Source organism: Poecile atricapillus, chromosome 11 (assembly GCF_030490865.1).
Source record: "Poecile atricapillus isolate bPoeAtr1 chromosome 11, bPoeAtr1.hap1, whole genome shotgun sequence".
In the NCBI taxonomy this organism is placed as follows: domain Eukaryota; kingdom Metazoa; phylum Chordata; class Aves; order Passeriformes; family Paridae; genus Poecile; species Poecile atricapillus.
Genome location: NC_081259.1, coordinates 13,703,393 through 13,726,096, shown reverse-complemented (window position 1 = coordinate 13,726,096; position 22,704 = coordinate 13,703,393). Strand labels below are relative to the sequence as shown.

General features: G+C 36.6%; 1 protein-coding gene across 5 annotated transcripts in view; it reads right to left on the bottom strand.

Moving 5' to 3' along the window:
- CGNL1 (cingulin like 1) overlaps window positions 1–22,704 on the bottom strand; it is a 56,165-nt gene that overhangs the window by 12,927 nt on the left and 20,534 nt on the right. For all 5 annotated transcript variants that reach the window (XM_058846857.1, XM_058846858.1, XM_058846856.1 and 2 more), the window contains 6 exons: window positions 21,641–21,853; window positions 6,827–7,033; window positions 6,421–6,525; window positions 3,861–4,013; window positions 3,063–3,233; window positions 780–941 (listed from right to left, as the gene is read on the bottom strand). In XM_058846857.1, the coding sequence (XP_058702840.1) occupies window positions 780–941; window positions 3,063–3,233; window positions 3,861–4,013; window positions 6,421–6,525; window positions 6,827–7,033; window positions 21,641–21,853 (1,011 nt within the window). The remainder of the gene's footprint in view (window positions 1–779; window positions 942–3,062; window positions 3,234–3,860; window positions 4,014–6,420; window positions 6,526–6,826; window positions 7,034–21,640; window positions 21,854–22,704) is intronic.

Genomic DNA, 22,704 nt, shown 5'->3' with positions numbered 1-22,704 from the left:
TCAATATACTACGTTCCTCTTCAGATTACGATCATTTTCCATCCTCTTCAGATTGCTATCAGGGCATTCTTCTTTAAACTTCAAGGACCCAGTGTCTGAAAGACTAAGCTTGGAAACTGAAATGCCTCAAAACGCACAGCAAAAGACATGGCAGGTAGATAAGGCTTTAGAGTGAATTTGTTTGACAGACATAAAATAAACATTTTGTTTCCTTTTTTTATCACTCCAAACAATTTCAAGAATATAAGAGAAATTCTGTAATGTTTCTATTGAGACCTTGAGTGTCTGCATTACATTATGTATTTGAAAGACAAATTTCTTTTTATCTGAGTACAATGACACAGAAATGTTTATGAAAGTCAAATGACAGCCTAGTTGAACTGAACAGTTATGATGCCCTGTAAGAAGGTAGTTACGTTTTTCAGACTCCTGAAATGAGTTGATACCAAAGGCTAAAACTTTTAAATACTTTTGAAGTTCTGAATGATGGGCCTAGAAATGAAAGTCATGCAAATTTGCATGCCAAGCTCTGGATAAAATTAATTAAAATAAGTTAATTAAAATTACGAGAGAAAACTTTAATTTAGAACATATCATGTTACAATAGATATGCTAACAAATCACCTTTAAAATATACCACATTATTTTCTGCAGTAATACTACAAGGATTTTCAACAACATGAAGCTATTTCGATTCCTTCCAAGTAGAATCCATGTGAAACACCAAAATTACTTTCATCTCTTCAAAAAAGAAACAAACCCATACTAATGTCTTTTACCTCCATTAGCTTGATTTGTCTTGCCCGATCATCTTTTAAGTGGTTTTTGGCTTCCAGTTCATACTCCAAACTTTTCACAGTCTGTTCCAGTAACTGAGTTTTTGTTATTGCCTCATCCTGAGCTCTCTGGTGGTCCCTCAGGTTTTCTTCCATCAGGCGCATCTGAAGCAACAAGATCATGGGAATACACTTTATACTTCCTATAAACAAGGGATGGCAGTAAAGGGGGCTCACTGCAAACACAACAGATCTGGATGCATGACAGGAATTCCACCGAGTTACTGGCTTTTCACAGTAATTTTTGCTTTATCCACAAGATGGCACCAAGAAAATAAACTTGGATTATGACCTGTTATGAGATGCTTCATGCTACATGTTTTACACTGAAAATTATCCATGGTGTGGTTCTTTAGATATTAGATACAGTTGAGCTACCTGCTGAGGACAAAAGTTCCCTATTCAACTGTGTGTCCTCAATAATATTATTTGGAAAACCTTCATGGTACTTTAAATATATACATAATTAGTGAGAGGGGTTTTAGAAGAAATCATGACCATTTCTTGTGTGTGCAACTTAACTTGTAAGAGATATATAATATAGGATGAGAGGTTTTTTTTCCTTAACTGTTTTCCACATTCTTCCTCTGTTTCAAGTGCTTATTTTAGTAATGAAGCTAAAATAATGTATCAGTGAACATTCAGAGTTCTAAGTCCTGACACTCGCATGACTTGGTGAACAGCTGGTTAAGTGCAGGGATTTGTACATTAATATCCTTTTATATGCATTTAATGTTTCAGAATGACATTGAATTGTCAGCTTTCAAGATGAGTATCTTCTGTGAATCCACACAGAACCCAGAACAGATGCAGCAGTGAAGAACTCCCATATTGCCTCACAAGACTGATGTACTGTTTTTCTACTCGACCAACATGATACTCATGTTGCCATGATCATTACAACCCTTGGCTTTTGATGAGACTCTCAGAAAGGATATTCTGTGCACTGTGACACCTAGCCAGGAGAATTTTGATAGACAACAGACTTTCATGTTCAATGGAAGGACTATACTTGTTAAACACAAAGGAGAAAGTGGTAATACAGACTTTCAATTTTCCTGGATATTCAGTCTCACAGAAAGTCAGCTGTTTAACCTGCCTTTCCTATATTTTGTTTCCTCTTTTGCAGCTAGATTCCATATTACATTTTAAAGCCCTAGCATATTGCCTTGTGGAGATGTCGAATTTCACAGCTACTACTATTTTTTGTCCTTTGTATACTGTTTGGATTATCTTTTTGTCAAATAATAGTTTATTTTGCTCTTTAATTTTTTTCTCTGTATTTGTTTTGTAATTGTAATAGATGTAATAGATGACACTAGAAACACAGAGTGTTTACACTGCATAAACATACATTTACATATTTGATGTATGTATTACTGTAGGTATCTACGTACAACTTCATTCAACTCAAGAGCTATGTTCTCAAAATCACTGTTTTATCTTTCATTTCTCATCAAGAGTCTTCATCCCTTTACAAAGGCTCTCCATCCCTGAATGGAATAAATATAGAAGGAAGACACAACAAAATACAGGAACTACTCTTTCTCCTATTGCTGTTCTTTTAAATTTAATTTAAAACAAATTTTCTAAGGGGAGAGGAAACTGGAAAAATCCTACTACTGAAACATTCTGGACAGAGAAAACATCTGTGACCAATGTATTCTCATAGTTTTTCCAACTGGAGAGCAGGTATATGCAAACTTTTAAAAGACTGGATTGTCTTTATGGCAGAATTTACATACAGTGAGGGAGACACTCAAGACTGGATGATTCTTGGTTGCAGAGAAACCTTTGTCATTTAAAGCTGCACCTTGGCTCATATGAAAGAAGAGAAGAATGTATTTTTGCATGTTTGTTTGTTTTTCCTAAATAACTGGTGAGTTTTTCCTAATCAAAAACATTTCTAAATTCTCAATCCTTCAGCAGCAGGCATTAAAGAGCAGCAGATTGTCAGTGGAATCCCTGTCATATCACTTGAGGTGCATTCATTTGTCAAACACTGCATTTACCTGTCCTAAACAGGAACCCCCATTTCCCCAGCAGAAATAACATGCTGATCATCACCATGAAAAATCAAACTCAAAAGCCTGCTGAGATCAACCTCTCATGGTGTACATGAGAGTACACAAAAGCATGATAACAAACATTCATTATCTTGAAAACTACCTGCATTGAATTCTAGGTCAAAGTTGAGAATTTCTCACTGAATTTATGAGTCATTACCTCATCTTGCATTCTTATGTTCATCAGGCGTGATTTTTCTACCTCAATATTTTTCTCCTTCAATTGCCTCTGGAGATCTATAAATTCCCTGCGATTTTTCTCCTTGTATTCATCAAGCTGGCTCTGAAGCTCTAGAGCTGATGTTCTTGAGATCTCCACCATTTCAGACATCTGGGCAAAAACAATATACAATATACAAAAGGTTCCATTGTGTTTAATACAGCAAGTTTCTTTCCCTCCAGCTTCAGTATTCAGCTCAGTAGTTTCAAAGAGAAAATTTATCAAACATTCCCAAATAATTTATATGCAGAAGTGGGAAAACACAAAACAGTAAAGTTAATTTCTAACAGCATGTGTGACAAGACACGCTTTTTGTCTGTCAGCAGTTCTTCCAGCTGAGTGACACAATGAAGTGCACAGCCACACTTCAGCATGTTGGTATTAGCTGCACAGTTTACACACAGACAGCACAACAAATCTAATACAGAAATTTCGAGCATCAGCTGTAAAACTCTGAAATATCACTGTACTGTACATGAGAACTGAACTCAGATCTGGGATCTGGTTTATATAGAACTGGTTTACAATGCCATTTTGTGATAGTGGTGTTCTAGTCATCGTTCCAGCCCTGAAAAGCTTTTTATAAGAGCTTCTAGGTTAAAGAAACTAATACTGAACTTTGTATTCTACTTTCTTTATTACGTTTAAAAATGTATAATTCTTTACAATTTGCCAGTTCATTCACTTCTATCTGTTAAATGCTCAGATCCCTGCAGCCTCTTGGGGGTGAACTCATACCTCCTCCTGTAACTTCTCAACAGTCTTAATCAGTTGCAATCGTTCATTCTCCATTTCATTCTTTATCTGCTTTAACTGCTCTTTCTGCTGAGTTTCATCTTTTAGTTGCTGACTTATCTGCTGTCGTTCCTGTGAAACGCAACGGATGTTCTCCTGCAGTAGATTAAAAAATACATATAATGAAATGTAGATCATCTTTTCTAATGCCTTAAAGGTATGTTACTTAACACAGTAATACCAGCAGCTGCTGTAAAATTAAGACAAATTTCAGGTTTTACAGTTTGCTAGCTAATATAGGACAAACACTGATATGTCATGCTAGAAACAACTGAATGCCCATTTATACCTCTTTTCTTAACTCAAGTATTAAAACCATGATGCCATGGGAATGTTGCTGCCAACTGCCCAAATGCTGCAGTTTCCTCGGTGTCTGCCCATTCAGTACACTATACTGAATTTCATTATTTGAAATCTGGATTTGAAATCTATAGGACAGCTTCAATGGTCAATGTAAGTATAATCTCTAATTTGAGTGCCCTTCATGTACAAAAATCCTTTAGCACTTTTCAGTGGAATTGGCTGGCCAGTCACAGTGTAACTGCAAGCGAGGCAAACAGCCTGTCAGCTGCCAATTTAAAGCCAATACTTAGTGGCAATTAATTACTTTGTGAAGAAGCTAAAGTGCCATTATATGAAAAGAGAACAAAATGGGGGAAATGAAAAGGAGCCATTTGTTTTCACACTAAACTAAAAGATTATTCTGATATTTCTCCATTTTTTCCAAACAATACTAGTTGAATGTTCTCTTTACAAAATTAGTAATTCATCTCAGCTGATAACTGAAAATTAAAAATGTCTTTTAACTTACAATGCTCTGCAATGCTAATTCTAGATGCCTACCATTATCTACCACAATGAAAAGATAAACTTCCTATTTTTCTACCCATTGAAAGGATCCCATGTTCTGATTGTTTAATTTAAAAAGCACATATTACTTGACACTGCCATCCACGTTGGTATAATCGTTAGTTTCTAAGATATCAGAGTACAACATATACTATGGTTAAAGGGATAATAATTAGATCATTTCACTTCTCAATGGTACAAAAATGTTGAGATGTATTTTATTTCCTGAAACACTACCCTACATAGAGGTGGCTACCCTAGAACAGAGGTAAGAACACAACACAAAATGCTACGAAAATATTCCTCACTTAAGCACCCATAAACAAAATTTCAGTATAGAGGATGATTTTAGATGAAAGCACTAACGCAAACAGTCTATTACAATTAAGTGCACACTAGCTCCAACATTTCTGATTAGAAATCGAGAATGGAGGAGGAACAGACATGGCTGTTTCCAGTAACTGTTACAGTTCTATTGGTATCGTCATTGTCTTTCTTATACTAGACCACCATTACAAGTAATTTGTGCTATGTAAAAAAGCAAGATGAGAGAGTCAGGAATTACATTTCCACTGGGATACACATTATTACAGTGCCAGAGTTTGTCGTCTAAATTGTCAATGGTAACACAAGGCCAAATCAACCTACTGCACAACATTATTCATTAGAACAACTCTAAAGACAGAAAGGCTGAATTGTTCTAAACAAAAGGGCCACTGATTACATCCTGAGGTCTGTTAGTGCTCATATCCGGTGGACAAGAGTGTAGAATTAGAAAGAGGATTAAATTTAGTGTGCCAGAATTCAGACGTAAATTGTGAATAAAATGTCAAGACAGACTCTCCTGCCACCTTCCCTAGAATTCTTTCATTTGGAGACCCTGCTTGGAGGCAGCATTATTTGGCACGATGCCCTGAAGGATGCATAAACAGAAAAAAAAGAACACACTTTTCAAGCATCTTGAGCCAAAGCTAATCAAGATGCAGGAGAAGTGTACAGTGCATTGATCCATGTTACACAGCAAGGTCGAGTCAGACTGTGACAGAAGGGAGTTCTTAGGGGAGTGTGCTAAATGCAAGCCAGGGATGAGCAATGTGCCCCTACAGTGACTGTGCCGATTATCAGTGATACAGACATGCAAACGAGGAGAATCGGTGAGAGAGAGCAGATAAACAGATTTAAAATGAAAAAAAAGAAAAAAAAAAAAGAAAAAAAGAGAAGACAACGAAAAACCAAGCCTGACCAAAAGCCTCAGAAGAAACACTTATTCATGAAGTCACAAAAAACATCAACTTAAAAACATCATTTTGTGGAAACAGAACTCACCCATATTGTTAATACCTCATATTCTTGAAGCACGTTCAATTTTAAAGACAAAGTATTTTCTTGCTGTCATTATTTTTTCTTTTTGCCTTAATTAACTGAACCATGAGAACATGCTGGTTAACACAGTCTTTCCTTGGCTTTTAATCCACTCAGAGACAAGTTTCATTTTCAGATTTTCAGAACAGAAATGTAAAATTTATGTTGAAGACAACAGGGGAAAACATCTATTCAATTAAAAAAGTAGCACTAGCAATTTACATGTACCTCACTTTTGAGAGGTACATATAATTTTGATAAATTAAATTATCTAAATTCTTCTTGCTCTTACCTGTACATCTTCTAGCTGGCTTTCCAAAGTTTCTTTTAATACTAGCAGTTCTTTTCCCTCCTTTTCAGCACGTTTCAAAGCTTCTTCTAATTGCTGCTTCTCTTCCTGCAATGATGCAATTTGATACATTCAGAAACAGTGGCCAGGCCTTTAATCTGACAAGTAAACTGAGCTGTAAAGTCTTTTCACTCTGGTCTATCTGAAGGTGTGATTTGGTTTTCCGCTGGTTTTCGATGGGAAAATCTTTCCTACATGTCAGCAAACTGCATCCTGCTTCTTGTCAACCTGCTGGTTTTCCTTACCCTTTCCTATGGCACTGTCCATCCTCCTTTTAGTCAGTTTTTATTCTACAATGAATCCACTGCAAAGCAGAAGACTACTTAAGGGGCTTGTTTTCTTAACTTACCTCATATGTCTTTAATTTTTCCTTCACTGAATTTTCTTCTCCTTTCATATTATCAATTTGTTTGTGCAGCTCCTCAATTTTCCTCTCTAGCTCAGTAAGCGTTCTCTTCAACCGTTCATTTTCTTCCATCAGCTCTTTGACTTGATTTTTTACACTATTTCGCTCCTCTTGTGCAGCATTTTTTTCACTTGCAAGGACAGTAGCACTCTATTGAAAACAAATTATGTCATGTTTCAAAAACAAAGAATTGATGCTGTTTTCCAACAGGAGTTCCATAAGGCATCACAGCTAGGATATAACATTAAATATCAACAGAGACTTCAGCATTTTTTCTCCTTGGGTATATCAACAGATAAAGTAATATATGATACCTGAACAGTCATCATTTTCACCATAACATCTTCCTCTTTATGGCCCTAAAATATTTCATTACCAAATCCCATTGTTAGGTAATTCCAAGTAAACTAAAAAATGTAACAGATAAAAGAAGCTATATTGACCTTTAAGTAAGAACATATTTACGAAGAGTATCTTCCACAACAACACAGAATTTAAGCAGCCTCACCCCACTGATGATTCCAAGCATTAACATTCAATACACTACATCCATGCAACTATTGCTGGGGCTGCACAGTAAATGACAGATTTAATATAAAGAGATCTTAACACTAAATAAACAGTGGTAGTTCAACTTGTATTGAATACGGAGTTCAACTTGTATTCAAAAAAAATACTTTTTTTTTTCAGAAATTTAAATCAATACATAGCACAAACACAAATTACAATAATGAACAATGCATCACAACTTATGGCACTGGATTTTTGACTCTTTTTTGCAGGGCAGCTGGCTGCAGCATGATACTTTTCAGAGCTAATCATCAGCTTACCACTTACCCTCTAAAACACCCTACCATTTACTGTGGAAACCATAAGTCGAAGTATCTGTCTATATTGTTATACTATCTATACTCTTGTAACACAGACCAGGGATGCACCTATAAACATTAAATTCTGTAAAGAGCAGGAAGGATTTAATCTTTGCTCTTCACTGACTTCTCATTCAGAATTCCCTCCAAAGAACATAAAAGAATCCAGGATATAATGGCTGTTTCTTGCTTCTAGGAATTCAAGGGCTGATACAAAACAATGCTCTGTACAAAGATCTGGTTCAAGTGCAGCCCCACTGTCTTCTACAGCAAGACTTTAAACAACAGCAAGAACATCAGAGCAAACATAGGAATGGATCTAGACCAGGTTTCTTTCTCATGGCCGTGACTGAGGCTTACAGGCAAAAAGAGGAAAAACAACCATGAGGCAAGCCTTTCATCATTATACACTCCCAGCTTTCACTGGTTTTCTTCCATGAATGTATCATCCATTAATTTCTCTAATCCTTCTCAAATCCATTTATACTGTAGGCCTCTACATTATCTGGTAACAATATGTAATTACACATTCATTATTGAAGCATGACATTTTTTGCATGTGAAATTGTGTTTATCTGGGTGAAAACAAAAGAAATCCCATCAAACTACTCAGAAACTATTTTGTGAAATATTTTATGAAAGTATAAAAATAACTTTTCATTTATTCTATTTTTGATTGCTGCTCCTGATCTTCCCCTCTCCTTACCCAAAGGAACAAGTTATATAAAAGGGTGTTTACAAAGAGTGCCCTCACTAGACTGTTTTCTAGCAAGCAGCAGCTTTAAAATCATGCAAATTAGATAAAGCGGCAACTCAGAAAACACTCAGACTGTCTACAGGGTCAATGAACTTATTATACAAAAACTGGCAGCATAAGCAGGCTGACAAGTTCTGGTCTTTTGAAAATCTTGAAAAAACTTGTTCTTCTAAGTACACGACTAGTTAAAAGCTTTGAAATAAATCTCTGTCGGTGCTTTAAGTTTTCACGTACTGAAATTCTGAAATTTCAATAACATTTATATATTCCTTTAATTTTTGCTTTCTTCATGCAGCAAAGTTTTACTAATTAGCAAGCACTTCACCAGTGGCTCCTTTTAGTCTCATTTCTCCTTTCTGGAGCTGAGTGAAAGCAGCTGAGGCATGCTGGGGAGTTCAGGGAAAGGAATGTTGATTTGTCTGTTCTTTTTCATCCAACTGCTTACATGGGGCTGCACAGTAAGAGAGGACTGCAGTAGACCCAACATCAGATGTGGGGATTCCACTTCATCAGCCATGGTTTGCTCTACTTTCCCAACACAGGAAGCAGTATTTACTTCAAAGTGGATGCACACATGCACAAAAGCAAACAACCCAATGATCCTCCCGCCCCCCAAGATCCATATACATAAATAAACATAGAAGTAATATCTATCTCTATATATGATTTAACCTAAAGTTCAGATTACATTCATGCCTTTATATCTAGAGACCTGCTCCAGCCTGCTTTTTGTTCTATGTATCTTAGTTTAATGTTAGGATCTGTGTCCTAAGCTATTATTTGCTCTCCTTTTTCACTGTATTTTTCAGTAAGTTAGCAAGAAATTAGGTGAATACATGCAAAATATAGAGAAGGGCAAGTTGCAAGTACTGTCTTTATTAACCTAATTTAAAATACTGGAAATAAATTTGATATATAAATAAAACCTTCCTAAGGTTCCAGCTGATTGAGTGACCAGCACTTAGCCAGCAGATCTTCACAAGTCTCCAATGATCTTGGCATCATTACAAGGGTTACACCCGTCCAAACAAATTCTCTAACATGTCACAGACAGAATTCCTTTCTTTCACACACACATGCTTTTTCAAGATGGTAGAAAACTCTCTTGGTATATATGGGGAGCTGCACTGTACTGTAGCTGGAGAGTGAACATGTTTCCTACTTCTGGGGAGAGTACAAGGAATTTTCTTCACAATGTGGTTTCACTGTACACATTGCTTCAACATCTTCTCAACTTGTTTCAGATAAGACTGAAAAGAAACACAGGAGTATCTATCTTACCTGTTTACCTTACACAACTGTACTACACACAAAGCATGGAAGATCACCTTGAGGATATTATTCAGAAGGATACCAGACAAAACAATCCAAAAGTACCTTCAATTTGATAGTGAAGTTTAAACAAAGTCAAGCCACACAAACACAGTTTAGATGTTCCTTGTGTAAGAAAAAGCACACATAGCATCACTTCCCCAAGAGCCAAATTACACAGCTGGATTTAGACAGAAAAAAGCTTATATTCTTTTTTCCCTAGAGTACTGAGAATTTCATGCAGAGCTTCTCCACTGGCACAAATGAAGTTTCCAGATTATAAGAGCTTTTGGCAATGTATATAACATATAGCATATTGCCACAGAAAGTTAAGATATCAAAAGTCTCCACAGCTCTTGCCTTGTATTCTCCACTGTTAGTCTTCCCTGGTACCCCTCATCACCTTGTACCTCCCCTCCAGGCCTGCCCTTGGGAAGGCAGGCAAACATGACAGTGAAATGCCTAGGGATCACTGGAGAACATACACAGAGCATACAAGCACTGAAATGCAGTTCTGACAGACCTTGTGACAACACCATTAGGGGAGAACCTGGTGGAGAGACATCCCTGTCCATATATTGAACACTTACATAAGGTTCAGGCCATACATGGCTACTGCTGACGCACAAAAGGATTGCTGTGCCCTTTGCTATGGAACCCCTGCACACAGGCAGTGTGCTCAGCAGTCCCACACAGCCAGCAGCCACATTACTCTGTACAAACCATAGGTACAATTTAACATTGGCATTAGAGATGCCTCACTATACTCCGCAGAGAATTTTTTCCCTAACAAAACACGGAAGTAGAAGATATGAAAACCACAGCATTGAAATGACATTGAAATTATTATGTATGTTGATAAAGTATGAATAGCAATCGCTGTGCTTCATAGGCTGAAACTGAAAGTGGCAACAAGGAGAGTTTAAACTGTCCAGAAGTATTTGCCAACAGCCAGGGGTAATCTCTGGGGTTCTGCCTGCATGAACAGGGATGTATGTTTTCACTGAAAATTCAGTTCACACATTTAAATAAAGGAGATGCAGGCTGTTTGCAAAAGCATTCAATTAGTGGGTTAGAGTGGCGAGGGTGAAAGAAGAAGGAAAACTGAACATTGAAGGGGTAGTGAGCACAAATGAGGAAAAAAACAGACGGAGAGATTGTGCTGTGGATCCATTTCCCTCAGTCCACATGTGACTTGCTTGTAATGGTGCTGCACATAAACAGTGTGAGTTAACGAATGGTCCTCAAGGCTTAATGACACAACATCAATTAATGGCTCCCGTTGATGCCCATTCATAAATCTTTTACATTTATTTATTTGAGGATGCTGGAAAAGATCTGGCAACTATTTTAACTAAGTTTATACAATTTAACCCACAGTAACAGAATTAGGTGAAGGTCACAAAGTAATGATTTAAGTTCAATATAAAACATTAACAGATATTGTTAATATAAGAACTTAAGTTCAAAGAATTGTGCATCAGTCTCTTCAGAAAGTTTAAAGGAGATTATGCACATAAACATACAGAGCACAAAACAGACAAAACTGGTTAAACAAGATTCTTGTCAACAAAACTTGGAATGAAATACTGTATATTCAGACATATTTGCCATACAAAGGAAAAAAAAAACAAAATACCTCTGCAAAAATCCGAGCCCCTCAAAAAACAGGAGGAGAAGGGAACAATTTTATTAAATTTGAAGTGGGCTCTTTTGGATCTTAAAATTAACATATGTGAATTCCAATTTTGCAGTTTCTTCCCTGTGACATAGAAAATGTTTATTTCTTTTTAGTCACACTTACTAGTTGTGGCAGTATGTTTTAGTAAACCAACTTCTTACTGTTACTATTTACTGCATTGTATTACACACTTATATTTATGTAAGTAAATACCCTATACCATTTTGCTTATAATACTTATTTACTTGCATTTGTTTTGTCTTTCCTTTCAATGTGCCTGTCCTCACTCTGTCTTCCAGGGCATTCAGTGCCTTTTAGTCCCTATGTTTGGACAGTTTTACATTCAGATATTCATCTCCCCAATCTCTTAGGAAACAATACATTTCTTTTAATAACCTCAGAAGTCAAAGACTTCTTAACCACACTCATATCACCTTCTTATTTATTACCTTTGAATCCACTGAATATTTTATTATACTTTCTCAAATTTGATCATGTTTAAACTCCTGATTAAGACTGTGTAAGCCTTATCAGCAAAATTAAATTACAGAGATTAGGAAAAGGAGCTGGAAATGGGTTGCAAATTTCTGGAAAAAGTTGAGAATAAAGAGAAAAAAGCTTGTCTAGAAGAAAGAAAACACAGTTGTACAGAGAAGTTCCCACAATACAAAGTCCTCTGTGACTGACTGAAGATAAGCTTCTGCATTCTGATGTTGCCATTGTGCCACAGTACACATGCAGTAACTTTACTTACTAGTCCAGCAGTGGACTCAAGCCAAATAAATCAAGTTATCAAATCCTAAAAGAAAGATACACTGAAAAAAATCATTTTTTAACCAGAAAAATAGATCATACATGGCAGAAGGTAATCCATGGTGCTCAATAACCACTGACTTTTTAATAGTTCTCATACATTTTAATACTAAGCTTAAAGGATTAGTCAATTAGCTTGAGAAGTTAAGAGTTTACAGCAGAAATGAGTGAGGCAATAAATTGAAAGGACAGTTTCACAGCTAAGGTATCCAAACCCAGCCCTAGATAATATGGAGTCTGTTGTTGTCTCTGTCAAAGACCTCCTGAGGCAAGCCACTCAGCCAGATCTTTCCAGAGGATCAGTAACTACATGCTCCTTAACTTCCCCAGTGTTTGAGACACTGGCATTTGGTTTCCACAGATTTAAGTGCACAGTTGCAACTAAAGTGAGCAAAAATTGTACCCTGACTATATCAAGGACTTTAGAATGACTAACAATATTAACCTAGGTATTTTAGTTTAGAGATGCAGAACTAAAGGATCCTCTCAACATTGATCTCTCTACGTCTTACTTTCCCATATTTAATACAGGGAATCATATTACTTAGAAGATGGCAGCTGTATTGAGAAAAGGAATTAAAAATTTGTGAAAAATGTCTATAATTCTTTCTCCAGAAGATGTTTTTAATAGTATGTACAAGCTCCACTTAACTCCTAACAGATGTGAAGTGAATGAATGCATGCACAAGCACATAAATATTTACTTACATATATATGTGTGTGTATTGTCTGGTTTGCTATGTACACCTGATCTATAAAATTTTACCTAGCATAGGTCTGCTTATCTGAGCCACACAGTCACAGCTGCTGGAGTTTATATGCATGTGGCATTTGATTTTCAGCTCTAGGCCTATGGAACATAAGGGAACATCAGTAAAATACATTTCCCTCACCTTCCAAACTACTCCTTTATGGTGTTTTGCCTAACAAGAAATTAATTTAATAAAACTTGAGTTTTTGTCCTTGTATAGAGTTATATATGCATCCAGAAGTATTTTTAAACATACTAAATTTAGTCGAGACCAAGTTAAAATTAAACAATAAATGTTGTTCCAACACCTTTGTTGTAAAACACTCAGTAAAGCAAATATATTTATACAGTAGTCTACTCTGTACTTTGTTGCAAGCAGTGAACAGATAGTATAAAAGGCATCAAAGTCTTTCCCAGCACTCATTAGTGTGTAAACCTAAAGAAACTGGACAGAACACCCATCAAGGTCCTTGAGATGCAAATGAAATGTTCAGTTTAAACCTGAATACAGAAAAAAATACTTTAGGATAGGAATGCAGAGAATACTCTGTGGCTCCACACCTTTTTTTTTTACCACACCCTCAACACTGGCAAAGACATAAGAGAGGTTGTGTAACTGATCATTAAAAAATAGTTTTGGCTGACTTCAGTGTTTTAGCTGGTGGAACTCCCCTTTAGCAGTGACTACACACTATGGGATCCTTAGAGTCCTTTTACAAAATAAAGGAAGGCTTAAAGTGTGTGGAATTCAGTATCTCATCTGCCACATATTACAATCATTAAATTTTGGCTAAATCCAATGTTTATTGGGAAAAAGTCAGCAAATTCTTCTAAAACCCTTTACATTTCTTTCCAGAATCCAGTTCAACTGAGTATCAGGAATTGCATGTCCAGTTCTCAGCTCCCCAGTGCAGGAAGGACATTGAGGGGCTGGAGCAGGTCCAGAGAAGGGCAGCAGATCTGGGGAAGAGTCTGGACCATAAGTCTGATGAGGAGCGGCTGAGGGAGCCAAGGAGCTCAGCATGGAGAAGAGGAGGCTCAGGGGTGACCTTATCACTCTACAACTCCCTGACAGGAGGGTGTGGGCAGGTGGGGGTCGGTCTCTTCTCCCAGGGAACAGAGACAGGACAGGAGGATGTGGCCTCAAGCTGCACCAGAGGAGGTTTAGGTTTGACATTAGGAAGAATTACTTCTCAGCCATCGTGATTAGACACTGGAACGGGCTGCCCAGGGAGGTGGTGGATTCACTGTCCCTGAAGGTGTTTAAGGAAAGACTGGACATGGCATTTGGTGCCATGGTGCAGCTGACATTGAGGTGTTTGGTCACTGAATGGACTCAATAATCTCAGAGTCCTTTTCCAAGCTAATTGATTCTATTATTCTGTGAAAACTATTTCAACCAGTTAATTGTTTGTTCTTTAACAGCCATACTTGGAAGAATAACTCTCCATTCAAAATGAGCTGGGGCACAAACTGGAGCTTTTTAATGCAAGTAACAGATTTTCAAATATTTGTTTTCATACTCATAATTGTGCAATCTAAGTAAATGAGAGAATAATATTCCAAAATCTTCTGAAAAAGGGAAATGGTGTTGCTGCTCACTTCATTCTATTCCTGGATTAGAACACTTCAGGTATGAAGATACTGGCTGTTGAAACCAGCTCTGAAGACTCATGGGCCACCTTTTTAGGTTGATGGTGGACTAGTTTAACTTCTTGAGCTACATGTAAGAAGTTTCATGTGGCTTCAGGGATTCATATCTACCCAGCTCCCTCAGATGATCCAGAGGGGGTAGCAGTCATGGAGATATCAAATATCTTTCTATTGTCTTTTCCTCTTCTTTTTGTATATAAACAAAATAGTTTTATTTAAACTAGACACTGATTTTCTTAGCTAACATGCAGGTGATTTCCAAAGAAAAAAACCCCAAACATTCAATACCCAAAGACTGACACCAAGGGAAAAAAAAGACAAACATATTGAGTCTCCACATAGGGACAACTCTTTAATTGTAATCATTATTAGCTCTTCTGTAAAGAGAGCTTCTGAAATCAGTATTCAGCTACGATCATCTAATTTTCAAAGTTCATGAATGCAAATAACAGGTCTTTATTTCTGCTTCTAGCTCTCCTTGTAGTTCCAGCATTATTACCCACTGTTTACCTTTAGGCAATTCTTCTAACCCCAGACACTATTTCTTAAATCAGTTGGAAGCCTTGGGATGAATAATAGAGTAACCATAGGATAGCATAGATAATTAAATCTCATATCTCTACAAAACAGGTATAAAAAAAACCTTAAAAATGGAGTGTTAGGCTTCCAACCCACCCAACCCATTCTACCTACTCCCCAAAAGAAGGTAACAACAAAAACAACAAAACTTCTGAGAAAAAAAGTCTAAATGGCTGCACTTACTGTTTTTCTACCTGACACTGATTACATTAATTCTTCCCATCATCTCAAACTGAGGCCTAGCCAACTTCAACACATGGCTACATCTTTGGAAGTTAACTATTATTAGTTACCTATTAAAAGGGTCAGTGTTTTTTCCTCTCTTAGCAAGGTACACTGCAACCAGCTTAAATTCTCTGCTGTACTTCGAGAGATTATTCAGTAAGCAAGTGCACAAATTTACAAGTACATGAGACTGGTCTCTCATTTCATTTCGGCTAGAGCCACTCTACTAACTCGTTAAAAATTCACTGGTGAGAGTTTAGAGAAAATATTTGTTTTCTTACAAGGTAATTTTCACTGCTTGAAATGGTACCATGTCTTTATTATTACTTCAAAACCATTTAGGTTTTCATTTATGAGATGCAATGAAAGACTTAATTACCTACATTTGAAGACTGAGAATGCAGCCCTCTTTTACACAGAACATGTTAAATAAAATTTTCCAATTTAGGCATGACCTAACGTTTATATAAGTTATAAAATCCAGAGCCAGGAAAGTATTAGCCTCTTAACCAGTACCTGCATCAATGTCATTTTATCCCCCTGGCTATGTATCATGACATACTCAGATTGGCTTATGCTAACAGTCTTCTGAAGGTCAGTTGTTGGATAGACTGGAGTAAAATATTAACTAACTCTGTGTCCACATGGCTCCCTCCTGTTTGACAGAGTCAAACACCTCCCATACATACACAAACAAACATGTACTGTCACGAGACAAACCACCTGAATACATAAACTGGCTTCTGCTAACAAGGATTAGAGATCCTCCTGATGGCATTAAACAAGTACCTGGCATTACAAGCTCTTGCCAAGCTTCAGAAATGAAGAAAATGAAGAATCATACAAACAATCCCTGTTCCCAACCCAGACTTACTGAAATAGTCCTAGCAGAGGAAGGTCTGCAGTAGTTAAATGACTATTACAGATAAACGGGATTATTTCTTTCTTATCCTATATAGATATGGTCCAATCCAACTCAAACAGAACTCTGCAGGACATTTTGCTGAGAGGCCTTCTTGACACTATATACAGTATAAAACCCACTCAGCTGTAGTTTCATGGTACTGTCTGCACCCACACAAATGTACCCACCAAATAAATGGAGGAGTAAATTGGATGGAAATGAAGGACTAGAGGAGGTGGAACTTAAAGACACAGACACCAAGTTACACAGTCAGAGTGCTTTAGAGGCACATTTTATATTCTTGTGGATTATGCTAATACTCTGTTTGGTACTTCATTAAATGGGTCCTGAAAACATGCATGATGCTATTACCAACTTCCTTTCCACACACAGAATGGACCTGTTGGGCAAAACAAATCAAATCTGTCCCCCAATTTTTTCATGCACAGTTCTAAAACAGTTTTTTCCAATATCAGTACCTATTTCAGGAGTGCCTGCACCTTTCCTTCCACCATCACATTTCTGTCTGCGTAGCCTCCCTCTCTTCCCCACACTGCATCTGTGTTTGTACCACACTGAAAATCAATCAGAATCTTACCAGGCTTTTAGAAGGTTAGTAAAAGAGGGCAGAAAATGAAAGGGGGAGAGGGGTTAGGTCACGAAAGATGAAACATTGACTTGGACCAGTCACTCCACCATTTGACTCTGTACACATTTTAGATCTGTTACAAACCAGCTTCTGTAACTGAAACAAAAAAGTGTTATTTCAACATGGCAAAAGCTGCCTCAGGCAGGCAGAGAAAAAAAAAAAAAACAGTGGCATTTCAAAACCTAGATCACCCTTTCTGAATCTTTTTCAATTGCTGTGTATCTTGTTTGAGGTGAACATACCAGCCTCAGACACAGCATTCAGGATGCAGATTCAGATGAATTATGGATGTATGGATAAGAGCATACAACGTTTCCATGCCCAAGTAATTCTTATTATATCATTTGTTTCTTTTACTGCTATCAAGACCATGGGTTTTTAGCATGATTTATTATAGCCCTGAGATTTCACCTTAGAGCAGAGTAAGTCAGCGGGATCCTATTGGGATTTTTTCATATTTTCATATTATATATATATATGGTTTAACAGTTACATACATTAAATCACTTAAAGTACCAAAGTGTGTTTGCAATGCTCCACACTTATAAATCTTCACTTTTCCCTGAGTAACTTGAGTAAGCACTGTTCACTGTACAGCATTATTCCAAAATAGGTTTCCAGAATATACTAGATTTATTTAATTTTGTTTCATTTTACATGTCAACTATGAATCCCAAGCCATTTCTACAAAAAAGGCACACAGATTATATCTCAGTATCATTTGGAATGCTTAAGCCAGTTTTTAAGTCTCTGCTCTATGTGGGTGATTTTTATTAGCTTTGAGGAAGACACATTGTATTATCAGGGTAAGTAGAAAAAGATTCAACAGTTACTATTCATTCCAAAGGTTTTGTGCTAGATTCACCTAAATTAACAAGATGAGAAAAAACCAAAACCAAAGCTTCTTCTCATGTATGCTACCCAGAGATTTATATTTTTTTCTTGTCTTAAAGGAGGACCATTTTAGTTCATAACATGTGCAAAAGGCAACCACTGTGTTTTGCTGTTCCTTTGCTCCGGTAAAATTCCTCCTTCTCTTTAATTATAACATAATCATATTAACACATACATGTGTTAATGGTAACATGATCACCAGCTTCGTTGCATTCTTAAATGTGCTGATAAATCAATCAGCTCTAAACTCTGAGCGTCTGTTTTACCATTCTGAGAACAAGGTCAGACATATGACATGCCAAATAAATCAGTCAAGGTCAGGCTTAGATAAGCCTTTTCATAACGTGATGATTACAGCTTTTTCTGAACAATATCATTTGTTCAGGCAGCTTCTCTAAATACAGATGTAAATTTGAAGTGCTGTGCAGTTTGCAACTGCCCTCCTGAGCTGATACAATTTCAGTGGAATTTGAACAGTACTAGTTGCAATATGCTACAACCTTTTAACTGCAGCATTACACTCCAAAAGCTGTTTCCAAATTTTACTGAAACAGTGGCACTTCATCTGCAGTGATAGAGCACTCATGGTTAAAATAGTACAATTCTGGACTGCTGTGTTGTAGAGTCAGATTGAAAACCAGAAAATTTTCTATGACATCAAAAACTGGAGTAGAATTCATATTAACCTCTGTTCTAGCATTTTCAGTTATGGAGAAATCTATTCTTAATCAGAAAGACATCAAATTTTTAATTTATTATTAAATTAAAGGTAATTATTACCCCACAGAGGTACGCTATGGAAGAGTAAAATTTTCCCTGTTGTTAAATGGAAATAGTCTGGTCTCAGTCTCAATAAAAAAGAAATGAAGTCAAGAATAGTCACCACTGTCTGAAAACTACCACAAGCAAAAGACATAACACAAAAAAAAAAGTTAAAAAGGTAAATTGTAGCAAAGAAAAATAATATCTTAATATCTGTGACTTTATTTAAAATTCTCTGTTAAAAAAGCCTGAAACTAGACAATGACAACAATAAAAACCCAACAAAAAATCCCAAACTAGCACCACGTTAGTGAGCATGAGAATAGACTCATAATGACAAACAACAGAATCATAATGACAAACAATGCTCTACTCCTCTATCAGATAACGTTGAGTATGTTTCTAACATTATTTGCAAACAGATCTATGTGGCACTCTAATCACATAGACTGAATGCACTGCACATTACTTGCCAACCTATCTGATACCACCAGCAGATGTAAATTCTGTTGAACACTGGCATAAAAACTACTTCCTCTCTCCATGCAAAAAAATCCTTAACAGCCTATATATCACAAAACACCTTTATTCATTGTACCAATCTGGATGATTTTGAAGCAACATAAACACTCTTGTACACAGAGGTCCTGATACAACCTGATCTATCAAACATCCATATCCATACTTTTTGTATGACAAGCCACTATTACAGCATTTACACTCCTATTTTGCTCATCAAATACAACAGAATGGCCCTTCCCACTAATCTTTGATGTAGGTTTCTTGTGTCCTGCCATCAGGTATAAATTTTTCTGCTTGCAGTAATATTAAAATAAATAAAATAAAATAAATAAAAATAAATTAACTAGCCAAGTAGCTTCAAATGCCTGTATCTCCTGAGTATTTCAGATTAATTATAAACCAAATAATTAACAATATATATAAGATCACAGCAGATCAGTCCGGAAACTTCCTGCAGAGAATGGTTATACTTTCCTGATAAATGATATATTGAACTTGACAACTAATCTCAGTCAGCAGGCATAAAGATAATGCTGTGCTTCAAGAAATCATTGAGTACAAATACTAGCAAGATTCAAAAGAAACCAAAAACTAAAAAAAACCACCACCTTCTAATTAAACATGCTAAAAGTTCCACTTCAAATAAAAACAAAAATTTCAGCTCAAATGGGAAGAGAACTGGTACTTAGACCAACATTAATCGAATAAATTTCACTTCTTCACATCTTATTAGATTTACCATTAGATAGACTATGTCATGCAAGTAAATAAATGCTATTTATAAATATCGCTAAGCCACAGCAACCCAGTCATAGAGCCATCTCCCAGACTGTGTTATTGTTATGCCAAACAGACTACTCTTTCATTTCTTGTCAGTCGTAATTACAGTTCCATAATTGAAATACAGTAAATTACCATGCACTAACTTTGAAAGATGGTTCATTGAGGTTGAGCTGTCACTACAATTACTGTGTAATAAAAAATGATAATTTAAATGTTCTACTTTTCTCTCAAAGAAAAAAATTAATTCAGTTCATGCAGCTCAGACAAGTCAAATATCTTCATGATGATGTAAAACAAAGAGAAACAACACATTTAGGCAAAGCTAAACAATCTCAAGTACAAGTCCTAGGCTGCATAAACAAACCAGCATTTATAAAACTGTCTAATCTCTGAAGAAAACTGCACATTTAAAATAAACCTTTAAAAGGATAATCTGTCAGAATTCAGTCATACAATACCTATTCAGCATCTTCTGCATGAGCTCCTACTTTGCTCACAGAGCATATAAAGATTTGGAAACTTCTTTCCGGCTTCAAGCTTAATTTTCCCTCAGTTCTGTGTTATGTTTTAGGTCAGGACCAGCAGAACAACTACATCCCACCTAAGACCAGTGTAGGTAACATGCATAAATTAGCATGGATATTTCTAAGCATAAAACTGGGCCTACAGTTCTGACATATTGGTCAAGCACGGTTTGCCTGCAGAAATTTTCTCAAACATTTGAGATATAAAATGAGGGAATGAAGAAAAGACATAAGAAGCTTTCACTGTAAAAAGAATGCTCAAAACTAAGAAAACTGTCCCCATACAAAAAAAAAAAATCTTTCAATATGTTTTTACCTGCTGTCTCTACAAAGAAAATTTCACAAAGTACATATTTTGGAAAACAATAACAAATATGCACATCTGAAACCTGTTCCTATTCTCCCTCTGACAAAGAATTCCTGCTGATGCTGGAAGAGGCAATTCCTTCAGTTCTGTTACCTTCCTGTCTGATTCAAAACACCCAAACCCCTGCTGTTTCCTTGTGCTCACACTCCTTTGACCAGTCAGTAAACAAACTTAAGTTCAATAAATGAAAAGGACACAAAATAAAACACAAAACCCCACATTGATATTGAGAAGTTGAATGGACAAGGTGGAACAATGCAACTACGGAACAGGATGTGACACAATTAGCTGAATGTAGGAACAGTGGGCTGCAAAGAACTGCAGAGAGCTGCTAGGAGTTATTTCAACAGCACGACTGGCAAAGCACACTGGTGCTCTTCAAGGGCATCCTCAAGGTTTTGGTGATTCTGTTTAACACAGGACAAGTAAATGGTTCTCTGCACTATACTCCCATCTATTCTCCCTCAAAGTTTGCAATTAAGCAAATGCAGTAAATAAGTGCTTGAAGAAAGGACCACAACTTCAGCTATGACAAACAATCAAAACATTAGAGGTGCATGAAATAAAACTTATTCTCAGCAGCCAAGAATCTCCTGGCCTAAATCTTTGCCTATTTTGCTAAAAAAATAGGGTAGTTCTGAAAGCATCTAGTATACAGCTTCTGAGAGAGGTAGGATCTTTCCCTGCAGAGGTAATTGTTAGCACTTATATACCTCTGTTGCTTTCTCCAGGCTCTCTCGTAGATCCAGCAATTCTTTATCGTGTTGCTCCTTAAGTTTATCCATCTCTGTGTCATGGTTGGATACCTCTTCTTTAAGGGCTCCTTTCAAAGCTGTGAGCTCTCTCTCTCTTTTTCTCAAAATCTCTTCTTGTTGATCTTTTGCTATTAATACTTCTTGCAGATCCTGCTTCATTTGCATCAGCTCCTAAAGCCCAAAATTAAACACAGCTGTGTGTCAAATACCCTCTGTGGATGTTCTGTTTATGTCTCACAGAAAGAAAGCACATAAGCTCCCCAAGGACAACTTTGTTTCAGATGACTGACATATTTTTTACAGCTTTTATAGTAAGCTAAAGTTTGCTCAAACGTAATATTATTAGAAGTATAACTGATATATAACTGATGTTTTATATAATAGGTCAAAATATCTGATGCTGCAAAACTATCAAAAGATTTTAGTGGTGTATGTTATGCCATCTGCAAATAATGCAGGAGTCACTCCTATATTGTGCTTTCTGTAGCAACGAGGTAGATAAGAACAAAGACAAAGCATTTTTCTCCCAATTGCAAGAGAAACAAACTCAGTGATAATTCTTTACTTTCTCTTCTGCAGGAAAGAATAAATAAAGTTGCTTCTTCAAGTGCTGAAGACAAAAACAAGTGCTTCCCAACCAAGCCCATGTCTTCACACCCTTCCTCCTCCCACCAGGGTAACCCTAGAAGTCATTTCCCCTCTCCAAATCGCTGGGAAGGAACTGGAGAGTCAGTGGATCTGAAGACTAAAGATGCATACAAAAATACAGAATAACAGAAACAATCAAAAATGTATCATTTCAAGAATTCTCTAATTTGGTATTTCTCCAGCTGTGAATAACTGTACTTTCAAAGAGAATGCAGGCTTCCCCTGCACTGAAGGAGGATGAGTACATCTAAACCACTCCTGACACACATCACCTACTCTGCCATTAAACACCTACAATGGAAGGTATCTGACCACCATCCCAGACAGCATCTTCCTCTGTTTTATTATCACTATTAACAGAAGTTTTTTCTAAC